The 23297-nt window shown below is 38.1% G+C and overlaps 1 protein-coding gene across 1 annotated transcript in view; it reads left to right on the forward strand.

Annotated features, from left to right (window-relative positions):
* plpp4 (phospholipid phosphatase 4) overlaps positions 1–23297 on the forward strand; it is a 124736-nt gene that overhangs the window by 90141 nt on the left and 11298 nt on the right. Inside the window, exons 4-5 of the mRNA XM_033979826.2 lie at positions 1830–1893; positions 2461–2585. Coding sequence (XP_033835717.1) covers positions 1830–1893; positions 2461–2585 — 189 coding nt within the window. The remainder of the gene's footprint in view (positions 1–1829; positions 1894–2460; positions 2586–23297) is intronic.

The raw sequence follows: 23297 nt of genomic DNA on the forward strand, positions 1-23297 counted from the left end.
GCCTAATTTTTCAATGCAGAATTTCAGTTTATTTAATATTTTTGCTGTCATCGTAGTACTGCTTTTTGGAACTACAACTTCTTCAGGAGATCTGAGGTGGTCACATGACAATTTTAATTTTGATCCTAAGATTAATGATACTTTAACCTTTTTAGATTTGTATGTCTTCATGAACTGAAAAAGTGAGAAACAGTGTAGTCTGTACTGTCATAGAAATGAAAAGGAGTTGCCAGTTTGGAGACTCTTGGCAGTTATAGCTGTGATTTACTGTTATTTTCTCAATCATTCTCCTCTGAGGCCAAAGCAATGTAAAGGAACATTAAATTACATTACAACCTTGAGTTTTAGCTCCCACCAAATAAAGTGTTTAATCTTTTAAAGAGGATCTCATTGACATATCTGATAATAATACTGATACTGATACTAATGGTAATACTAATACTAAAACTAATACTAATACTAATACTAATACTAATACTAATACTAATACTAATCACAAGTTATGCTCTATTCTTTAAACTGATTCTTAAATGCAGTTTAATTTAAAAGGAAACTGCTGTTGTGATTTTGGGCTTTACAAAAATAAATTGAATTGAATTGAATTTCCAATAAGAATATATTCTTCTTCATGATTGCTATGCTTTACACATGAACACAGAATTAAAACTTTCATCCCAAGGCCATACAATACTCATTATGAAATATATTACGTATTTTTTTTATTACAGACATATACACAATGAGAAATTAAATGCACAATAGACTGTTCAGTACAGTATAGTCCTAATAGGCTGAGGGTTATTGTAGGTGAGTGGAATTGGCCGACAGTGAATGAATGGGATTAACTTCTGCTAATAAGAATCCTAAGTGCTTTCTTCAAGACATAATCAAAAAAATGATAGCTTGAAGAGCCACACAGAGCTCTCACCCAGGCACAGTGCTTCATGTTACTCAGCAGGAGAGCACATTTCACAATTGTCCATGTAATCAGAAAGGATTAGTTTAAAGCTCCAGAAATATTTAGAGAGAGAGCAATGAAATGAATGAGAGCAGAACTGGAGGAAAAACACAATACTGGTGACTGTCAATCTGTACATCCTACATACATTTGTACTTTAGTATATGTCATTACAAGTGATAGGTTTCATTGGACATCACAAATTTCTAGTTTAGACCAATAATATTTAATACAAATGGGGGAAGCTAAAAGGGATGTTGTTAAAATGAGAATGTTATGTTGCAGTACAATTCTTGGGTTTAGTCGCTAATATAAATGATCTGGTTCAACATTTGGGAATTTACCTTTTGAATATTTCATGGCAAGTGTAGTACAACCCATTTGGGATTGTGACATCAGAATGTGCTAAATTGACTCTTGTGAGCTTTAAACCATGTAAGAATGTTGTCACCTTCTCAAAAACATACACAGAGTTGTGTTTTGTTTCATATTTGAGTAATTTTTATTAGTCTGTCTATATCTCCAAAGCTCAAAATGTTCTGTTCCACCTCAAGATGTATTGAAGCAATAGTTTTCAAGTGCAGTGAATGGTTAAATATCGAGGCAACACAAGGACAAAACTTCTTTTCAACTAAATTCATTTCAAAACTTGATCATTCAGAGATAAATTCTCAGTGAATAGCTTCACACAGATTTCACAAATTAAACAATTTTCCAAACCGCGAAAGACTTATTTGCACACACACCCAACACCCTATCTGAAGCTGATAATTGAATTCTTTCATTTTATCTCAGCCAAAGTTAATGACAAAAATGCAAGTGTTTTGCTTATGCTAGTGAAATCTCTAAAATATGTTTTCTGTCCTTACAGCGGTCTCCTTGGCCCTTGCCCTTAACGGTGTCTTCACAAACACAATAAAACTGATTGTTGGAAGGTAAGATGTATCCTGTTTCTTTTCATAACTTATAATTGATATCTGAGCCACAGAGGTCAGAAGAATAATAAAATAGTTTAAAATGTGTTGCAGCTCCAATCAGCCCTGTGGAGTATGTTGTAGCTTAAAGGCGCGATAGCCAATATTTTCCCATGTAAAAAATGTCTTGCCCTAGTAAAGATATATTATATAAGCAGTTATTCAAGTCAAAATATGTCCGCTGCATACTGTGTGCATCTAATTATAGGACATTTTATTGTCCGATAATCAGGAAGTGTGCGTTGGCATGCTAGTCCGTACAGTGATGGCAAAACTCCACTCTGAAAGATGTGAAAAGTGCTTTGTTTCAGACTCATATTATAAACTCCTAATAATTAAGATGCTCAGATTGCATAAGGTAACGGAGGAATAACTTTGGACCAAATTGCAAACCATTAAAAACTTGAAAAATTAAATTAGTTCATTTTAAAGACCAGTACAGCGCCTTCAACACAGCAACTATTAGCAACATGATGCTAACAGATAAGCACTGAATTGAAAGTATGTATCTGTTGTGTGTTTCGTCAGACCCAGGCCAGATTACTTCCAGCGTTGTTTCCCTGATGGACAGGTGAACGTGAAAATGCTTTGCACCGGAGAAGCAGAGGTCGTGTCAGAGGGCCGCAAGAGTTTCCCCAGCAGCCACTCCTCTTGTAAGTTCAATACTGCCAATCCAAACGGTGAAAAGTACATGATTAGAATAGTATAAAGCTGGTGGGAAAAAAAATAACAGGGGATAAATGCACTGATTCCATATTACCACCAATTTACAATGACTCGGGTGACAGTAACTTGTTTGTCCACTGATCTGAAAGTTGGAGGTTCGAATCCCGCTCTTGACATCAACATCATTGGAAGAGCTTGGCAGGTTGGCGGTGCGATTCCTGTTTCCACAAGTGAATGCTGTCATTGTGGCCTTAAACAAGACACTTACCTCATGTCGCCCTCATTGTCTGGGCTTTGTCTGTGAACGGGTGAGTGGTTCCTCGATGGAAAAGCGCTATATAAAAATGTGCCCAGTTACATAATTAACATACTCAGTTCTGGTTAAGATGAATCATTCGACCAGTACTTAAGTAAAATAACAAATGCATATGTTGTTTACGGTCAGTTTGCTGTAATGAACTACATATAGTCAACATATAGTAATTTGAACACATTGCATTATGAACCACTGCGTTTTGCTTATTCATTCAGGGGTTATCTTGTTTAAACATTTCTGATGTGTTCTTAAGTAGACAGTTTTTGGCTTGCTGTAATGATGGGACTTTCAGCTCTTCTATGAGATCCGAATCTCTTGGATCCGTTCATTTCAAAGAGCAGTTCAAAAGACTGGCTCTTTTTATGTTTATTTATATGTCAGAAGCCAAAGTGCAAACTCATTTTAACAACAAACTAATCACAGAGAGAAGTTGCAAAGGCTGAGGCTCAGATGTGTTTATAAAGGTTTGAACTGAGAGTGGGACTGTGTTTACGATTTAAAATGATGCATAACTTTAATAAAAAGTTGATGTACAATATTAATAATTAAAAACTAACTATTATTATCATGCCAAATATGTTTTTTGGGGATGGGGGAGTTGTGCACAAAGCTCTCAGTTGTGTCGCTTGCTCTGCCTCTGAGCTGACTCTTGTGTTGGTTCAGTGTTATGGGATTCAAAACAAAATATGTTTCCAGCTGTTCACTTTAAGGAAATGTTCAAAAGAGCCAACTCATTCACGAATGTCACATCCCTAGCTCACTAGCATCACTAGTCTTGTTTAGAAGCTTGTTAAAAAACTACCAACAAAAGTAGTAATGATAATAATACTTATATAGCACTTTTACTATACTCAAATAGTAAATAATAAAAATATAATAAAAAAATGCAAAATAAACAACATGAGATTTTTCCTGTCTACCTCTCCAAACTGAGACTTTTTATTTCAACATTTTATTATTATTTTTTAATAAAACACAATTTTTTTTTTTTTTACTATCATAATTTTTTTTTTTATGAAATAGAAATTATTAACAACAAAAATAAGTATCAAGCTCAGATTTTGCAAGAGCTTGATTTCAGTTTTGATCAACATCTAACTAACACAATACTGTCTCGCTACTTTCTCGGCTCAAAGGTAATTATAGCCTCTTCCTGTTTATTTACAATCCCATGGCAGATTGTCAATTAGTTTTAGCTTTGGTTGATTAACTTTGAGAGTATTTAATTTAATTTTGGGGTGTACTGCAAACAAAGCTATTTACTAAACTGTCACGATCAGTGTGGAGAGCATTGGGTTTCATTTGGAAGTCCTCCTCCACTCTGTGTTAAATAATTCACATGTTTTTGTGTTGTCCGGTGCATGAATTTTAAGTGTTGTTAGCAGATGGGATGAGGCTGCTGGAAATACAAATAATGCATATACTGGGAGACACAGACTGGAGTATTACTTTTGTGTCCCACTTATATTTATTCATTTATGAGATGTTGTCTAATCTAATAGCACCTTTCTTGTGATAGGACTTATAGGTGTCATGGTTTTACTTAGGACCCAAAAGCAGCTCGCAACTGGTTAGTTCAAATGTTTATTGTCCAAGTAAGAATCAGGCTTGGGGGTCTAGAGGTGCAGGTAAGTTTGCAGACAGGTGAGCAGACAGGTGAGCAGACAGGTGAGCAGACAGGTGAGCAGACAGGTGAGCAGACAGGTGAGCAGACAGGTGAGCAGACAGGTGAGCAGACGGGTGAGCAGACAGGTGAGCAGACAGGTGAGCAGACAGGTGAGCAGACAGGTGAGCAGACAGGCAGGTAGCTTCCAAAAATAAGACACAGGCATCTGGACACAGGAGAAAAGCAACTGTAATACAAAAATTATGAGCAGGTCAACTTGTCTTGTGGAGCCAAACACCTCTACTAACTGGAGTAGTATCGATGGCAAACTGGCAAGGAGTGGATAAAAAAAAAAAAAAACAGGCTTCTTATACTGCAGGTAATAAGGGGAACTGGATCCAGGTGTGCCAGCTGTCACATCAGGTAAGCGAAGGAGAGACAGACAACACAGAAGAGAGGGGGAGACACCAGGGAAAACAGCAGAAGGAAGGATCCTGACAATAATGTATGACTTATGTATGTGAAGGTTGAGGCTGGACGTGTATCCTCAGTTATCCTGGTTTATCTGGTTTTGCTCTAGACCTGGTTAATTCCTGGTTTAGATTCAGGTTTAGTGATGTGAGTGCAATGCACCCATAGACTTGGTTGGATCCTGTTCTAGTCCTGGTTTAGTTCTGATCTAGTTCATGTTTAGTTTAAATTAAGATGATGTTTGAGCAGCACACTCTTAACCGTGATACTCAGATTTGAATGAGTGTGTGTGTGTGCAGAAGTGTGGTAATATTATCTAGGGACGAATCTGATACAAAGCTGGTATCAGGTATCTGTGCCAGTCCAAGAAAATCATCTGGATTGGGTATTGGTTCCAGGATATTGGTCCATGGTTAGGCCAACAAAATCATGCAAATTGATGATTAACACAGCTTGTATTGGCTCTTAATTAGCTGCTCCTGATGGCACAGAGTTAAGTTGTTTGTCCAGTCACACACCAAAAAGCAAAATAAACTAAGTATAAATATTGTCCGTGGCTTCATGCAATGTTTAATGGGGTGAAGATAATTGTAAGTCTTCATGGTCTGCTAAACACAAACTTGTTTGTGGAAATTTGGCTTTAAAAAAGGTGCAACTGGCATCGAGGCACATACCATTTTACATGTTTTTTTCCCCCAAAACTAATGAATTAAATTATGTTAAAAAATTTATGTGGCAATTTGTCCCAGTGGTGCTCCAGCTTTTGGCAGAGCGTTCATAATTGGTGCTCACAAAGACTTAATACAAAAGTCAATGGTTGTACTCAATTAAAGCACTTCACTTATTGGAAATTAAAATGAATATTGATTACAGACGTTTTGTGCATTTTAATAACGTTCATTATGTTGTTCCTAATGCTTTAATTATTAGGTTGAGTGCTAGGATTTTTCATTATATTTCTAACTAACATATATTGAATAAAGTGAGAGATTGCAATTCCAATACATTAAAATATCTCATTTATCCATAAGATAAAATATTGTCTTGTCTTCAGATAGTTTGAGGCAGCACAGCTCCCTGATGTGTCTAGTCAAGTTGGCTGTTATAACTTTAGACCAGCTGCTCTGATGATTTCCCCAAAGTCCAGTGGTTTGGTCTGATTTAAGATTCTCAAAAACCAATTCAAGATCTTCGTTGTTGTTGTTAAAAATTGTAAAAAAAAAAAAAAAAATTAGAGATGATTTGGCAGTGTACACCCTACTATACAACTTCTCAACAAGATGACTAAGACAGCCTGCCCCATGGCCTTGGCTCACTATAAATAGATTTTGGCATTGCTTGTTTCTAGTGTGTGCAAAAGTTCTGTTTCTGCACAAAACTTTATGCTCTACTTGCATAATGTGGTTTTATTACTTGGTAAATCATGGAAGGCTGTGACTGTCCACACTATTCTCTACATAGAGGACTGGAGGCATTGTGGCTGAGTGGCTCATGCTTCACAGCAAGAAGGTTCGGGGTTTGATCCCCGGGTCGCTCGAGCCTTTCTGCGTGGGCACTCCGGTTTCTCCCATCAACCCAAAACATGCAGCTAAGGTAGTTTTAACCAAGTGGCACCCACTGCTTCACTGCAACAGCGGACAACAACAGGACTGTAATTAGGCACCATGCAAAACAATGACAGCAGATAGAAGCAAAGCTTTAATTCACTGTGGAACCGTGATAATGAATAAATCTCTTAAATAAACCATTAAGTTGCTAATGTTACCAGCTTACCTTAGCATTAACGTTTAAAAGATCATCAGTTTCCACTCTTAGGCAAAAAGACGAATAATCTAGTCCATTTTGTATTTTAAAGTGAGATGTCGTGACTCATACCAGGGCAGGTGGTGAACCCTCCATCCAAAAGCTGCATAATGCACCCTTTAACCAATGTTTTAAAACAGAACAAAACCAGGTCAACCAAGGACTAAACAAATCACCTACTTGAAATGTACTGCCTTAAATCCTGTTGTTTTGTGTCGAGCATCCAAGGTAATTTACTGGCTGAGAGCTTGTATTATAGCACACAGCTTATGCAGTCATTTCACAGTCTAGTTCTAAAGCTTCACTGATCCACTGGTATAATAACAAACTTTCACACTAGCTGTGCCTCAGACACCTGTATAAACCTCAGAGGAGCTGAAGACATTATGATGTTATCGGCTGCACCTCTATAGATTACATCGCTGTAATAGCCTTATGTTGTAGTGGAGGAGTGATTGAGAAAAGCATGCATCAGGGTAGGGCCCGTATGTCGGCTTTTTCAGAGAGCAGAAGAAATCTAATTGCGCCCCTTTCACCAAGACGAGAGCTGTTGGAGTTGTATGCAGAAGTGCTTTACAAGATGAACAAGGGCAGAGAGAGGAGAGGGGGCTGGATGCTTGACAGGAAGACAGAAGATGGGTTTACAGTGTTGGAGAGAAGAAGCCAGTGGATCATCCATCTGCTCCCTTTTTTAATCATAGGTCACCAGCAAAGTACACGGCATGATGAGATGGGGGGTTTTTAAGCCAGATGCCATTTCAGTTCCAATGCTGGGCTGAATTCAAACCAGTCACTTTAAGGTTTCTAAAATATGTCGGCATTAATGGTAAGATAACAGCAGTTTCAATTAATGATTACAGTACTGTGTTCCCCAAGGCTGAAAATCTCAAACTTAGACAAACTATTTACCCAGAAAGGAAATTATTTGGACACAGTGTAGCTCAGAATACGAGATTAGATCTTAATAACAAACAGTGAATAGGATGGTGATTAAACTAATAATAATTGCCAAACATTGTGCCAAAAAAGGGGGAGAAATATTCATCTTTCTCAAACATCACACGTTTCAACAGGAAAATAAATTAGATCATGTTATGTTTCCAGTTTTATGGTCAAATATAAAAACTTCTAGAACTAAAACAAGTCACTTCAAGAAAATGTAAGAAGACCAAACTACATAGTGACAAAACATGACTAAAACACATGAAAATGACTTCTGCTGTGTACCAAGAAGTTTGTGTACCATTTTTCAGAAACTCTTCTCTAAAGTGTTTCTTAAAATGATGCACAGCAGGTGTTTGGAGAATGCTATTTTGAAAAAACTCACCACATATAACCGCACATGAAGGTGGCTCAGGTGTGACGTGATTGTATTTTGTTATTCGCTCCATAAGTAACAGAGTGATCAGCGTGGAATAAAGCAGGAACCAACAGAAGAGCACACATTTACCTTCCTCTGTGTTGATGCCTAAAGCTATACTTGTCTTTTCTCAAATGTATCCCACTGTGCCCCACTGCGTATAAAAGTTCATTCAGTGTGATCAGTTATTGGCAAACAGAAAGCCCATGCCATCTGCTGTCTTTGATGCCACACAAACCAAGAGAGATTAAACGTATCACGATGTTAAATATTCTGCTACTTTTTCATTTACTAAAACTAAACTTGTTTGTTACTGTGTGCGTGTTACTTTAAAGTCTGGTAATGTTACTCAAGTAGAGAAAAGCAATGCGAAGTACAACAAATCAGGTTTAAAACATCTCAGCTGAGGACTACTAACTACTTTGTTGCTACTGTACTACTACAAGTATAACTAGTACTGTTTACAGCTACTACTGCTACAAATAAAAAGAAAGAAAGGTAGTACGACTTTCCTATTTATATTTTTAATCAATCCTAATACAGTTCTCATAGGGTCTTTTCTAGGACTGTGCAAAATTTTATCAAAAGCACAAATATATGTTGGATTTCTTCTCCAATCATCATTCAAGTTTAAAAACCCTTATATATTTTGCAAGCCCTTAAATTAATAGTTCTCAAAATGTCTATCATATTAGTTACCGCACTGAGAATCGCACTTATTTAAATCAGACCCTCCTCAGCGCCGCACTCTCCACTCACTCCCTCTTTAGGGGTTAAGAGACTGGATGTGACAGAGCGCACAAATCATCTACAGCTAATAATCCGCTAGCCGTATGCTAAGTCTGATGGGTTATTATGCACGGGATGTGGCTGTAGCTAGCCCCTGCAGCCTTTGTAGAGGTCAAAGGTCATAAGACAGGAGAGAAGCTTAAAACAGAGAGCGGTTTGACTGGCGTGAAGCTATACATCATTGCAGCATTACCGGTTTAAAGTTAGCAAGAAGGCATAACTTTGAGTGAATGTAGTCTGCAGGGGCCCTCATTACAGGCTACTGGTTGGAGAATGGTGGTCGCTGGCTCAAACTTCAAAACGCGCTTTAGTCTTGACAGAAGTCTTCCCCTGTCACTCAGTGTGGGGCTGTCACAGTGAACACCTGTTGGACCAAGTCGTTTTTGGACTAGTATTTCAAGTCTGAAGAAAAATCCATTAATTTTGCTTGTGCCTTGTCATTTCGCATTTTAAAGAAATTGCTGCTGACGTTTTGGTGTTAGCGATGCTCAAACTTTTTAGTGCAAAAGTTTACTTCAACAGAACACAGAAATAAGTTAGTGTTGATCCCTATTGCGTGCTGTCATGGAAGTTGTCTATATTGATCTTGCGTGGTTTTACACCAGTAATGCTACTATATATATGCCAGAGAGTGCATTTTCTTCTGACCCAGTTAGATTGGATTAGCATAAACATAAATATGTGAAATCTACTTCTGCCAGTCAGCTACTGGTGGGTTTCAGATGACATCGCAACATGCCATTGGCCAGTAATATTTCATTTTATTTGTACTTTGCCATGAAATATCCAAAAGGTAAATTCACAAATGTTGAACCTGAACATTTCTATTCTTGATTAGACCCATGAACTCACTGTTATAACAAAAACTGCACTTAAACAACATACATATTCTACTCCTCCCCCCCCTAAAATCTAGCAACAGGGGCGTGGTCATATTTGCATTTTACTTTCATTTCCTGGAGACTGATCCTAACCTTAACCATAGTCACGAATTTGATAAAAAAAAATTTCTGTCATGGGGACCGGATTTCCATGCCCAATAAATGTGTACAGATTTTAGTCCCCACAATGTGATAAATACCTGCCCATCATCAAAAAAAAATTGGGACTAAAGTGAGACGAAATCCAGAAGTAAACCTGGATTAGATTAAGACTAAACCAAATCAAGATTAAACCAGGATCAAACCAGGATCAAACCAGGACTAAACCAGGATTAAACCAGGATCAAACCAGGGCCAAACCAGGACTAAACCAGGATCAAGCCAAGATCAAACCGGGATCAAAACAGGATCAAACCAGGACTAAATCAGGATTAAATCAGGATTAAATCAGGATCAAACCAGGATCAAACCAGGATCAAACCAGGACCAAACCAGGATCAAACTAGGACAGATATGAAATGCTCCTCAAAGATGCTGATGTAGAAAGAGGACACAAGAAACAAAAACTTGCATGCTTGTTTTGTGAGAACGTTAAACTCTTTCTTTTCTTTCTGGTCACAAATTTCTCAAATAAAAATTAGATTTCTGTAGCAGCACAGTCACGTTATGTTTTTATTCATGGAGATACAATGCCAGTCTGTCCCACAAGGCTGTACTTGGCCCATGCTATTGTTCATATTTTATCCAGGTCCAAACTTCAACAAATAAATAACTCATGAGAGATATTTGTCTGTAAACCAAAGCAAACACCTCGACCACTCTCTGAATGACCTCACACTTAAGGCAACCTTATGCACTGTGGACATAAATCATCTTTATGCAACAAAAAATCACATTAATAAAAAATTGAACTGAAATTATTCACACATTAGTTGCATTTTGGTAGATTTTTATTAGAGATTTATTTTTTTTTGGCTGATATGTAGGGTCGATTTTTATATTTTTTCCCCAAAATATACTATTTTAATTGATTGTAATCTCATCGATCACCCTGTTTTACTACAAACTGGATAAGAGAACGGCGGAGTCACCTTTTGTGCAGTGACCTCTTCGCACCAAAGTGTTCAAATGAAACTTTAGGCAGCTGGTTGACCCAAACAAAATATCGGCCTCTGCTGGAGATTTCAGGTCGATAGCAGTTACGCTAAAAAGTGCAAATATCTGTCTGTTTTTGTACAATATTTTCAAATGATTCATTGGACAAAAACAAAATATGCAATCTGATTTTCCTCCAGAGAGAAAAAAAAAAAAAAAGCTTAAAACATCAATTTAGCTTGAAAACTTAACCTACTTTTATGTGAACAGTTATGTCCCATGATGTGGCTTTAATCCATCAGTAAGTTCAGGCAAAGTCTCTATTCCTGAAATTTGTGTCTATGGAGCTCAGAACTATTTGACCCATAAAACTACATTCAAACACTTAATGACTGTCAATCTTAAAGGTACAATATGCAACTTTTCTGGAGTAGGGTCTGCCACCTGCTCGTCTCTATGATGTTATTGTGTGGCCTGGAATGTTCCACAGTATCTCCATGGTGAATGTGATGCCGCCCGGCCAAGTTACACTGAGAACGTTTCACAAAGTATTTTTAAAACATCTGTAATTAACATTTCATACAAAACAATAGCATCTAAATGAAGACAAGCACCACCACCTTTTCAGTCTCATTCATTCACACAGTTAAAACAGTTGAAGCGCGTTGCCCGAGGAAACAACACCAGCTGTCTTCCAGTAACAAGGACCACCACATGCAGCATCAGCAGCTCTGAATTAGCACTATGCACACTCCTCTCACTCTTATTAATTTTACCTCGAGGGAATTATATTTCAAATCCATTCTGATACACTGATTCATTACCACATTGTTTTGTTACCCTCCACCTGTTGCCTCTTCAGGTGTGAGCTCGTGGGGAATTAAACCTACTTAGACTGCAGCTGGCTGATATAATGCATTTATTGTCTAGTTTAATTAAAGCTCTTTTACATGTATAATTATGTTTGGGTTGTCTTGCAGTTTGTGGGCGTCGCTATCTCTCTGTCCCACCTCATGCATTATGGATAGCAATGAAAGCATTTTTATTAGCGCTGCCGTCAAGTTGTGGAATCAGTTGATGAAAGCCTTGTGCAAATATATGGGTTGTAAATAAACGATTATGAAAGTTTGGGTGTCGCTTTTGCAATAAAACACATTTCTCAACCGCATGACGCCCCCCAAGTCATGCTCAGATCGAGTTGGGTGGAAGAATACTTCAAAAATCCATTATGTTTTCCTATAAGACTGCTTTGTGGCACGGTACATCTCCACCCCTGTTGTAATAAATGAGGGTTTTGAGCGCGCTGGGGCATGCGGCGCACAGGCACATAAAGACGAATGAATAATTTGAGTTTTTCTCAGTTCATGGAAAAGTATAGCACTTCAATGTTTATGGTTATTTGAACAAAAATTAAGATAATTCTTCCAAATGTCATTAACCTCAGCACAGCTCCATTTGTTATTGTTATTCTGTCACTTCTGGATTTGTTAAAGAAAAAAGTTGACGTTTTTATTGTTTATTATTCTTTTTGTCATATTTCAGATTTCAACTGAAGGACATGTTTTTACAGGCAAGCTACAATACGAGCGAGGAATGTACAAATCACTGTATTCTAGTCAGTTGTTGTGGTGACATTTGTAAGAAAAGCTGTTAAACGCTAACCTGACTTTCTATGTGTAGTCCTCTGAACTGATTTCTACACATCCATCTGGAACGACTCTCGCTGAAAGCAATCAGAACCACTGATCAGAATGTTTAAACAAATACTTGATGATGATTGGTCGAAGCACCACAACAGTGGAACAAGCTGAGAAATCAAACTTTAGTTAAATTAAGCTGAGAGAAAAGCACAGGCGTCTCACCCCTCCACGGATGCACAAAGCATTTCCCTCTGCGCGTTTTTCACAAACAAAATTCTCTGTATTTCTGCTCAAACAAGTAGTTTGTCTGTATTGCCATGTTTGTTTTGGTTTTGGTGGTTCGGCGCTGGCTTGTGCCCAAACCACAATGCTGAATGATTGATTGAATGATTGATCTGTCTCTGCACTCTGGTGGTTTGGGATCTATCACAAGCAAACGCTTCAAATGGCCCTGGTCAAGACGGATTCTTGACGAAGAGTTTGTAAACTCACAAAAATTGCGAAAATTCATCATGCTGGCAAGGTTAATCAAAAGCATTTAAAACATCTACAATGACCAAGGATTACAGTCAAAACAATAACATCTCCATGGAGACAAAGCAGAGTGCACCTTAAATGTGAAAATACAGAGTTATAGTTTTGTTCGTGTACATTTCTGGAGTAGACTTGCCTTGGGTACACGTGAATGAAAATGCTATAATGACATGTGTAAGTCGTGCTGTGCCCTTGACCACTCCTGTAGTGAGTAGAAGTCCTTCTGTTCAGTGGTATATTGCTGACATGTCCCTGAAGCCTGTCTCTCTCACATTAGTAGAGCCTCTAGCCTCACGCCCATGACTCACTGTGAATAATGATCATAGGTAACTCAAGTGTATGGGCTCAGCTGAGGACTGCTCTACTTACAAATACACTGACCAAGACACAGTGTTCTTGGTTGTCCATGAGTTTCAAAATGATAAAAAGGACAGTGGTCATAGTGAGTTTCAATTTAAAATAAAATATTCTACCTTCTGAGTGGGAAAAAGTCCTCACTACCTAACGTTTATTTAATTTATACATGTTTTAGTAATCTCCTTCACAAGAGCATCTGTTAAAGTGAGTGCTCCTGTTTTGAAGTTCACGTATATTCACCATACTGACTTTGTGATCATACTGTTTTCTCTGCAAAGGATGTCTTGTTAATAACTCACAGCTATAGTTTTGAGCCTTACGGGCTTACGGACACTGCAGGTGAATAGGAAAAAATCTTAAATTTACATATATCAATTTGAAACTTCTTCTGTAGTTTGCTCACATGAATGTAAGAAAACAATGGTTTACAAGTTTTTTATCAGGCAATGTGTGTAAAAACAGCCAAAATTGACAATTGACAATTTTTGAGACATTCAAAACAGAAACATGAAAAGAGCCAGGTTTAATTTCCCTGGTTTATTTTGTTGACATACACTTAAATACATCCAGAGGGGATTTTGGATATCTTATTTAGTATTTGACTGATTTGACTGAAAATTTACCTAAAAATAAAAAATTTGCCTCAGATTTGGAGTTAAAACTTTAATAAATCAAACTTGAAATTAGATATAAGAATATCCTTCTATACATCAAAATCTTCAGTGACAGATTGTAAAGTTTGCTGTAGCTGGTACTATTTTATGGGTTGATCTTTATGTCCCTATGGGGGAAAATGCATTTTGATGAAATGGCCTTTGAAGTTACAATGTGCCATATAACTCTACGGATGCAAGTTCATTAAATTAAATATTAAAACATCTTTCACTGCAGAGTGGACAATTTAGCAGTTTCCATATGAAAGCTTATATGATAAGAAACCAAAACAACCAAAAATAAACTGAAACTGAAAGAAAAAAAAAGATTGAAAACATTGGGGGGGGGAAATGACTGCAGTGTCTCCCCTTCATCTCTTCTGCATGCTACAGGGAATCTTTTATCATTTTGTAATAAAACTGAAAAACATCAAAAGTATATTGTTTGGCAGCAATCCATTTAATAAACTCAAAGCCAAGCATATAGACCTCCTGCACCATGTGATTAAGTTTGACGCCATACTGGCAGTGGTGAATCAGCGGTAATGAACGACACCACCATGTACCTAGAACATTTACTGATATTGGCAGTTTATGATGTGAAAAACATGAAATGGCAAAAACGCAATGTGCTCTAACTAATGTGCAGATGTTGTCGCCTGTTAGCGGCTAAATCACTCATATCAATGTAATAAACACACAAAACACTGATTTAACTTTAGTTTGTGGTTTTATTTTCTACAAACATTTCCAAACAGTCACTTAACGTTTAGAAAATGAACAGTGTTTAGCAAAAAGCATGTGGGATTGTGTCTCTTTAAACTGCTCTCTCTCTTGTGTTTGTGGGGCGTTGTGTCCTTAGGCAAGACACTTCACCCACATTGCCTAGTATGAAAGTGGTGTGTGCGCGAATGATAGGTGGTGGTCGGATGGGCCGATGGCGCAGATTGGCAGCCTCTGTCAGTCTGCCCCAGGGCAGCTGTGGCTACAATAGTAGCTTACCATCACCAAGTGTGGAAATGAATGAATAATGACTATAGTGTAGCGCTTTGAGAGGCTTTGAAAAAGCGCATTACAAGTGTAAGCCATTATTAGGCCCGAGCCTGGGACTATGTCCCGGCGAGGGACTTATTAAAACCGCATCCAGAGCATGGCAAAAATCAAGTAGTAAACACACCCCGACATTGGCAGTGAGTGATGTCAAAAATTAGAACTCGACGAGCTCTAATTGTCACAAAAGACCCCGAGAAAAAATAACGAAAGACGACTCGGTAGCGCCACCTCAAACTTTGATTTTCATGGGGCCAATGGGAGCCCGACTCGGAAAAAAGTCAACGTAAAAATCTGAACTCACATCAAAAAATAGAACATGTCGGGACATGACAAAAATGATATTATGGCCCCGCCCTAAAATGTACAGGAAGTCATATTGGATCAAACCTGGGAACGACAAAAGTGCACACCCTCACATTCAGGACATTTTCTAATAATGGGTGGAAAATGCGTTTCCATTATTATTATTATTTATTATTTTGGTAGGCGCTTTGAAGCCATTTTTGACCCCCTGAACGTTAACGAAAAGTCAATTTTATTGGACCCAACATTCAAGGAAAAATTTATTATTTTGATGTTCAAAAAAATGAATGTTTCAAAATGACTCAATAGCGCCACCACAAAATTTGAAATACATTGCGGCAATGAGAGCCCTTTTTCATCGTAGACAAATGAAATTTGGTACAAACATAGAACATGTCAAGACAAGTAAAAAATTATATTATGACCCCACCCTGAACCCTACAGGAAGTCGGCCATTGTGGGCGGAACCCCATTTTAAACATTTTTTACCTCTCACATTTGAATTTTTTTGCGCCTCGGATTTTCTTTCAAGAAGCTTGCAAATTGGTCAAAATGAACTAGATCCATTTAGAAATATAGGATACCCTCCTGGATTTTTTTAAGTTATAAAATGTGGGTGTGGCCATCCTACAAAGAAAAAAGATGTTTTTTGAAGTTTTAAATGGCCCGCAACTCAAACTCGCAGTGTCCTATTTCCAGGCATCAATATACGTTTCGTTCAAAATCTTGTTCTTAATGTAATGATATAAATTTTCATAGGTCAGACATTATATTGCTCCACAGCGCCCCCTTGAACTTTTGAATAGGACCAAAAAAATTCAAAATCATTTGAAATTCGGCACGGACATCTGGCTTGACAAATTGAACAAAAAAGCCAAAGAGAGCATACCTCTAGCTGCAACCATGTTACCATGGTAATATAATAAATGTGTCATTGAAATACATGCAGTTCAGAGTACTGGACTTTGTTGTAGACTAAATAGATGCGCGACACTAACTCAACTATGGCCTAAAATTCAAGATTGGTGACAAATTTTGTATTTTCATGTGAAACAAAATTAATGTTGCAAAATGACTCACTAGCGCCACATCAAAAATCAAAATACATTACGGCAATGAGGGACCTTTTTCATCATAGACAAATGAAATTTGATACAAACATAGAACATGTCAAGGCAAGTAAAAAATTATATTATGACCCCACCCTAAACCCTACAGGAAGTTGGCCATTGTGGGTGGAACACATTTTTCTCACGTTTGAATTTTTTACGCCATGGATGTTCACTCACGAAACTTGCAAATTGGTCAAAATGAACTAGACCCATGTGGGATTATTGACTACTCTTTGGATTTTGCTACGTCATAAAATGTGGGTGTGGCCAACATGCAAACAAAAATGGCATTTCGTATTTACTTGCACTTAACTCAAACATGCTGTGTCCTGTAAACCGGCATTAATATACATTTTGACATTCCCATACAAAAAATCCAATGAGAACATAGCTCCATTTAAAAGTGCATTGCCATGGCAACGTCTGACATTTCTCATTGAAATACATGGGGTTTTTGTTAACTAGGATGAAAAAAATTAGTTTGTCATAGACTATTGAAATTTGCTACAAATGAAAAATTTCAGAAATGCTCTCATTGGAATGAATCGGTCGCTGATTTTGGGGGGAGGGGCAATGTAAGCGGGAACAAGAGGCAAGAACTCCATGGTGGCATATACCCTGTAGTCGCAAGGGATGGCAAGGGCCTTTATCACTGCTTGCAGTTTTAATTATTATTATTATTTATTATTTTGGTAGGTGCTTTGAAGCCATTTTGACCCCCTGAACGTTAACAAAAAGTCAATTTTATTGGACCCCACATTCAAGGTTGGTGAAATTTATTATTTTGATGTTCAAAAAAATTTGACCTCTCACATTTGAATTTTTTACGCCTCGGAAGAAACTTGCAAATTGGTCAAAATGAACTAGACCCATGTGGGATTATAAGCAACTCTTTTGGAATTTTCTAAATTATAAAATGTGGGTGTGGCCAGCCTGCAAAGAAAAAAGCTATTTTTTTAAGTTTTTAATTGCGTGTAACTCACACAGTTAGTGTCCTATTTCCCGGCATGAATATACTTTTTTTTTCAAAATGTTGATCTGAACGCATAGATATACAATTTACACAGGTCAGACATTATATTGCTCCACAGCGCCCCCTTGAACTTTTTAATGTTATGCAAAAAATTACTTTGTCACAAACATTTGAAATTTGGCATGGACATCCCTATTGCCATACTGAACAAAAAAGCCAATGACAATATACCTCTATTTTCAAAGGTGTTGCCATGGCAACGTCTGACATTTCTCATTGAAATACATGGGTTTTGGTTAACTGGGATGAAAAATAATTACTTTGTCATAGACCATTGAAATTTGGTACACATATTCCTCTCATCATACTGAACAAAAAAGCCAATGAAGACATACCTCTATTTCCAACCGTGCGGGCGTGACAATGTCATAAATGGTCTAATTGGAATGAATGGAGTAGTATTACTGAGACGCTGATTTTGGGGGGAAGGGCGATGTAAGCGGGAACGAAGAGCAGGATCTTCACTGTGGCCTGTACCCCGCGGTCGCAAGGGGTGGCGAGGGCCTTTATCTCTGCTTGCAGTTTTAATTATTATTATTATTGTCTAATCAGTCTCTTATAATGCTACTGACAATACACAAATGTACAGTTTTTAATCATTATGAGACTACAGTTGAATCATTCAAATAAAACCAAATAAAACAAAAAACAATATCAATCAATATAAAATACATTCATAGCTTAATTAATGTATGACTTGATTAGCTGATAGCCCGTTTAGCTGCAGATATCCACTTCTGCCATCAGTCTGGAGCTTTAGAAATCCAATAAAAGGCTCAGGTTTTTTTCTACACTTGACAATGTTTACATCCCAGTGCACAACAAAAAAAATCACAATCTCTGAAACTCCCATAAAGTTAGTTCATTATGGCCGACGCCTTTAGTTTCTGTGGGAACTCTCAGCCATGATACAGTACCACTTGTCGTGGCAGTTGTAGCAATAATAGAATATCTTTACCTAACAACAGGAAATAACCTTTTACTATCAATTTGTACCTTTTCTTAGTTTCAGAAAGTAAGATTTAGCTAACTCTTACATATATTTACATATGTATTTCCCCATCCTGTGTGTTCCTCTTACTACACTAAGGGTTTCCCTGGTGTAAGCGTCCAGTCAGCAAAGCGAGCCAGTGGTTCATGGTTAATTTAGTCCTGTCCTTTGCAAATGAGAAATGTAATGGTGTGAGCGCTGGGAGAGCTATTAAAAAGACTGGTGTGCAGCCTTTGTGATTGGAACAGTACAGGAGGCAGACAGCAGCAGATGGATGGGGCCTGGTTATAGGCTAAAGATCCAGGGTGGCTTTACTCGGACAGCTTTATTTCCTATAAAACTGACCAGGCAGAGCAGGGGACTTCTGCAATCAAAGGGACACTACTTGGGCCCGAAATGAAAACTGCAGGAGGTGCATGGTATGGACTCGAAGTTGAGAGTCTTTCTACACAAGTATTACATGTGACCACTTGTCCTTGGTATTGTTACATCTGCTGCGTTTCCTCTGTACTTCAACCAATCCGTTTGCCCAATAACCAAAAGGTTGATGGTTCAATCTCATTTTGACTACTGCATACTGTCATTATGTCTTTGGGCAACACAGTTCACCCATCATGGTTATTGTGGTAACATCTGGGGGATCAAAGATACAGACTTGAAGTAAAAAGTTGAACAGAGTTTATTAGAATCGAGAGAATGTGAATGCTGGTTGGAGGAGCTGGTAGTAGGAAGCTGGGTCAGAGGTTGAGGTGTTCGAACTGGTCGTAGGAAGCTGGAAAGAAAAACGAGAAAAAGCTAACTACTTAATTTGAACATAAATAAAAAACAGATAGAGCCAAGCAGAACTGTACCACGGAGGATACACTGACAATCTGGCCTCGTGTGTAACAATCAGCAGGCCCTTTGTACTATAGAAGTTGTAGGCTTGATTGGTGATTGGCTACAGGTGTATAGTGGGTGGTTCCTGAAACTCCGCCCAGCTCCAGCCACAGACACAGAAGGGAGGGGGCAAAACAGCACAGAAAACAGAAAAAAAAAAAAAAAAATCCTGACAGTTATGTAGTGAGTGTGATTTGTTATAGTTGCTGGGGTTAAGGATTAAGACATGTCTCAAATGCCTTATTAACTTAGTTTATTCATTCATTATTAGAACTGATTATCACAAAAGCAATTGTGTTCGAGTTTAAAAACTAAAAGTAAAGCGGTTTGAATCCTGCTGTCGACATAAACATCCTTAGTTGAGCGGTCAGATCCACTGACCCACAGGTTTGTGGTGCAATTCCAGCTCCCACAGGTGAATGCTGTTGTTGTGTCCTTGGGCAATAGGCAAGGCAAGGCAAGTTTATTTGTATAGCACAATTCGTACACAAGGTAATTCAAAGTGCTTTACATAATAAGAAAGACACTAAAATCACACAAATCAAACCATAAATAATCACCCAATCTGCAACTCTCTCACCCACTCGTTTGCACCCTTTAAAAACTCGCACTCTTTAAACACTGTCTTGCTCAGTTTAAGAACTTTCCCATTACTTTACAAAAAACTTTCCTGTCACTTCTCAAATACTTTCCTGTCACTTTACTATGTCAAATAAAAGTCCATCAGTCCATGTTTCTTTTGTCATCATAAAATTACCATTAAAGGAGAAAAGTGCAGAATAAAACCCTTTCAGTCGTATGCACAGCTAAACAGAACCGTTTTGAGCCTGGATTTAAATATTGTCAAAGTAGAGGCCTGTCTCACATCTTCAGGAAGACTGTTCCAAGTTTTAGCTGCATAAAACTGAAACGCTGATTCCCCATGTTTAGTCCTGACTCTTGGCACCAGCAGGAGGCCGGTCCCTGAAGTCCTCAAATTGCAAGATGGTTCATATGGCACTAACATGTCGGAGATATACTTTGGACCTAGGCCATGGAGAGACTTATACACAAGCAGAGCTGCTTTAAAGTCTATTCTTTGAGCTACAGGAAGCCAGTGCAGAGACCTGAGCACAGGACTTATGTGCTCGTACTTCCTAGTTCTAGTCACGACCCAAGCAGCAGTGTTCTGGATGTACTGCTGCTGTCTTAACGCTTGTTTGGAGAGGCTAGTGAGCAGGCCGTTACAGTAGTCTAACCTACTGGAGACAAATGCATGGATAAGTCTCTCTAAGTCTGGCTTTGACAGTATACCTTTGATTTTTGCAATGTTTTTTAGGTGGTAAAAAGCTGCAGATGTTATTGATTTGATGTGGCTGTTAAAGTTCAAGTCTGAGTCTATTATTACCCTCTGATTTCTAGCTTGATTTGAAGGTTTTAGAGAGAGAGACTGGAGGTGACTGCTGACACTTTCTCTATGTTTCTGTGGGCCAAAGATGATGACTTCAGTCTTGTCTGAGTTTAGCAGAAGAAAGTTGTTTTGCATCCACACACTGATCTGTTGGATGCAGTGGCAGAGTGAATCCACTGGTCCGTATTCACCTGCTGCCAGTGAGATATAGATCTGAGTGTCATCTGCAGAGTTGTTGTAAGACACATTATTGCTGCATATTAACTGGCCTAACGGCAGCATGTAGAGATTGAACAGCAGGGGTCCCAGGATTGAACCCTGGGGTACCCCACAGGTCAGGGACATTTTATCTGATATACATTTTCCAATTTCAACAAAGTACTCCCTGTTTTCTAAATAGGACTTGAACGAGTTTAGTGCAATACCAGAGATGCCCACCCAGTCCTCCAGTCTCTGTAAGAGGATCCCATGATCAACAGTGTCAAAAGCAGCACTCAGATCTAACAGGATCAAGACTGAGACTTTGCCTGCATCAGTGTTCAGGCGGATGTCATTTGTCACCTTGATAAGAGCAGTCTCAGTGCTGTGGTGGGGTTTAAAACCTGATTGGAAGACATCAAAGGAGTTGTTAATTTCGAGGAAGTTAATAAGTTGTTGGTAAACAACTTTTTCGAGGACTTTGCCTAAAAACGGCAGATTTGAGATCGGTCGATAATTGTTCAATATTGTGGCATCAAGACTGCTCTTCTTTAGGAGAGGCTTGATAACCGCAGTTTTCAAAGCGCTTGGGAATGTTCCAGATTGAAGCTTCCAGATTCCAGATACACTTAGCCCCCAATGTCTGTGCACACTCGTGTATGAATGGGTGAGTGGTTCCTTGGTGTAAAGCACTTTGAGTGCCTTGGAGGTAGAAAAGCGCTATATAAAAACATCAGCGTTAACCTAATTATAATTAAGTATTGTGTTTTATATATACTATTTATAGCTGTACTTATAATGTGACTGTCAGTGGTCATAATGTTATAAGCAGTAAATCAAACTGACCAACACTGGTAATGCAACCTATATATTTTAAATTTTAGAGTCTAAATGCAGAGAGGACCATTTCTGTGATGTTAGGAATGCTATATTGTTAACCATAATTTAAGGATTTATTATGAATTTGCCCAGTCACAACAACATTACTTTTTAGTGTCTATCTTAAAAATAAACTGCAGTTCGGTGGATTCCATTTAAAAGGTGGGTCACTGTGCTGTGCTATCTTAATAAAATCCAATATGAGCTTGCTCCACCTGCTGTCCAGTATCATTTACATAAAGGAGCAGAGCGGTTTAAATGGGGCCAGCACTTAGCCCTGACAGCCAGACATCTGCTGGACTCCTGCCTCTGTCCCGATATAGCTGTAGTTTTAGTATTCCTGTCCTAGTTTAGGATGTGGGTGACAAATAGGCATATGTGGGTGCTGATAGGTGCTGCTTGGCCCCAGACTAGCGAAACTGTTCCAAACCACATTTTAGGACCCGTCACATAAGCTTTAGTTCATACACTATAACTGGACTCACATTGACAAAACAGGCTATAGAGAAGAAAGGTGGTTTCAGTGGAGGTAAGGAGGTGCAAGAAAATCAAGTAAATCTAACTCTCATAATATCAACAAATATGAGAAATAAACGCTTTGCTATTTCCTGAGAAGATGATGTATAAATATTTTTGTAGTATTTGCTGTTTTAAAAATGTATCTTTTGGTAATTGACAGAAAAATGTTCTGAAAACATAAAGAGAATATTTTATACCCAGTTGAACCAAGTAAATAAACTGTATCTGCTGTCTCTAGTTCAAAATGATGCAGACAGATATTGTTTTGTAACTGACAGCTGCACAATTAAATTCTTCTTCCTGAACCACATTTGATCCATTATTGTTATTCTACGGCCGACAAAAATATGTTTTTTGATCTTGAATAAGATTGAAGCTCCCATTATCTTCCACATGACTGTCACGTCTCCTGTTGTGCTGTGTTTTTGTCTGTTTTTGAAGGTGACATGGATGCACTAGGGCCCAGCGCATGCAGCCGCCCATAAAAGGAACCCCTGTCGTTGCTGCTACTTTGGCCGATCGCCACTACTCACTTTAGCACTCACTTTTGCAGGGATTTATTGTAACTTTTACATAAACGCTCCAACAGAGAGTCTAAACCTTTTGAACCTGTGTTTACCATTAGGCCTGTCATGATAATTACTATATCGACTTATAGTTCAATATATGGAAGCTAGAACAATATTTTTGGGGGTCAATATTTATCGTGTGTACATTTTCTTTGCAATACTGGGACATTTTGGGTTATTTATTGGGTACATGATAAGATTTAAGCCATCAAAGGTTGAAATAATAAGGTATATGCCTCATTACAGATGCAAACTAACTATTAAAGTG

This window comes from Periophthalmus magnuspinnatus, chromosome 15 (genome assembly GCF_009829125.3).
Source record: "Periophthalmus magnuspinnatus isolate fPerMag1 chromosome 15, fPerMag1.2.pri, whole genome shotgun sequence".
NCBI classification, from domain to species: domain Eukaryota; kingdom Metazoa; phylum Chordata; class Actinopteri; order Gobiiformes; family Gobiidae; genus Periophthalmus; species Periophthalmus magnuspinnatus.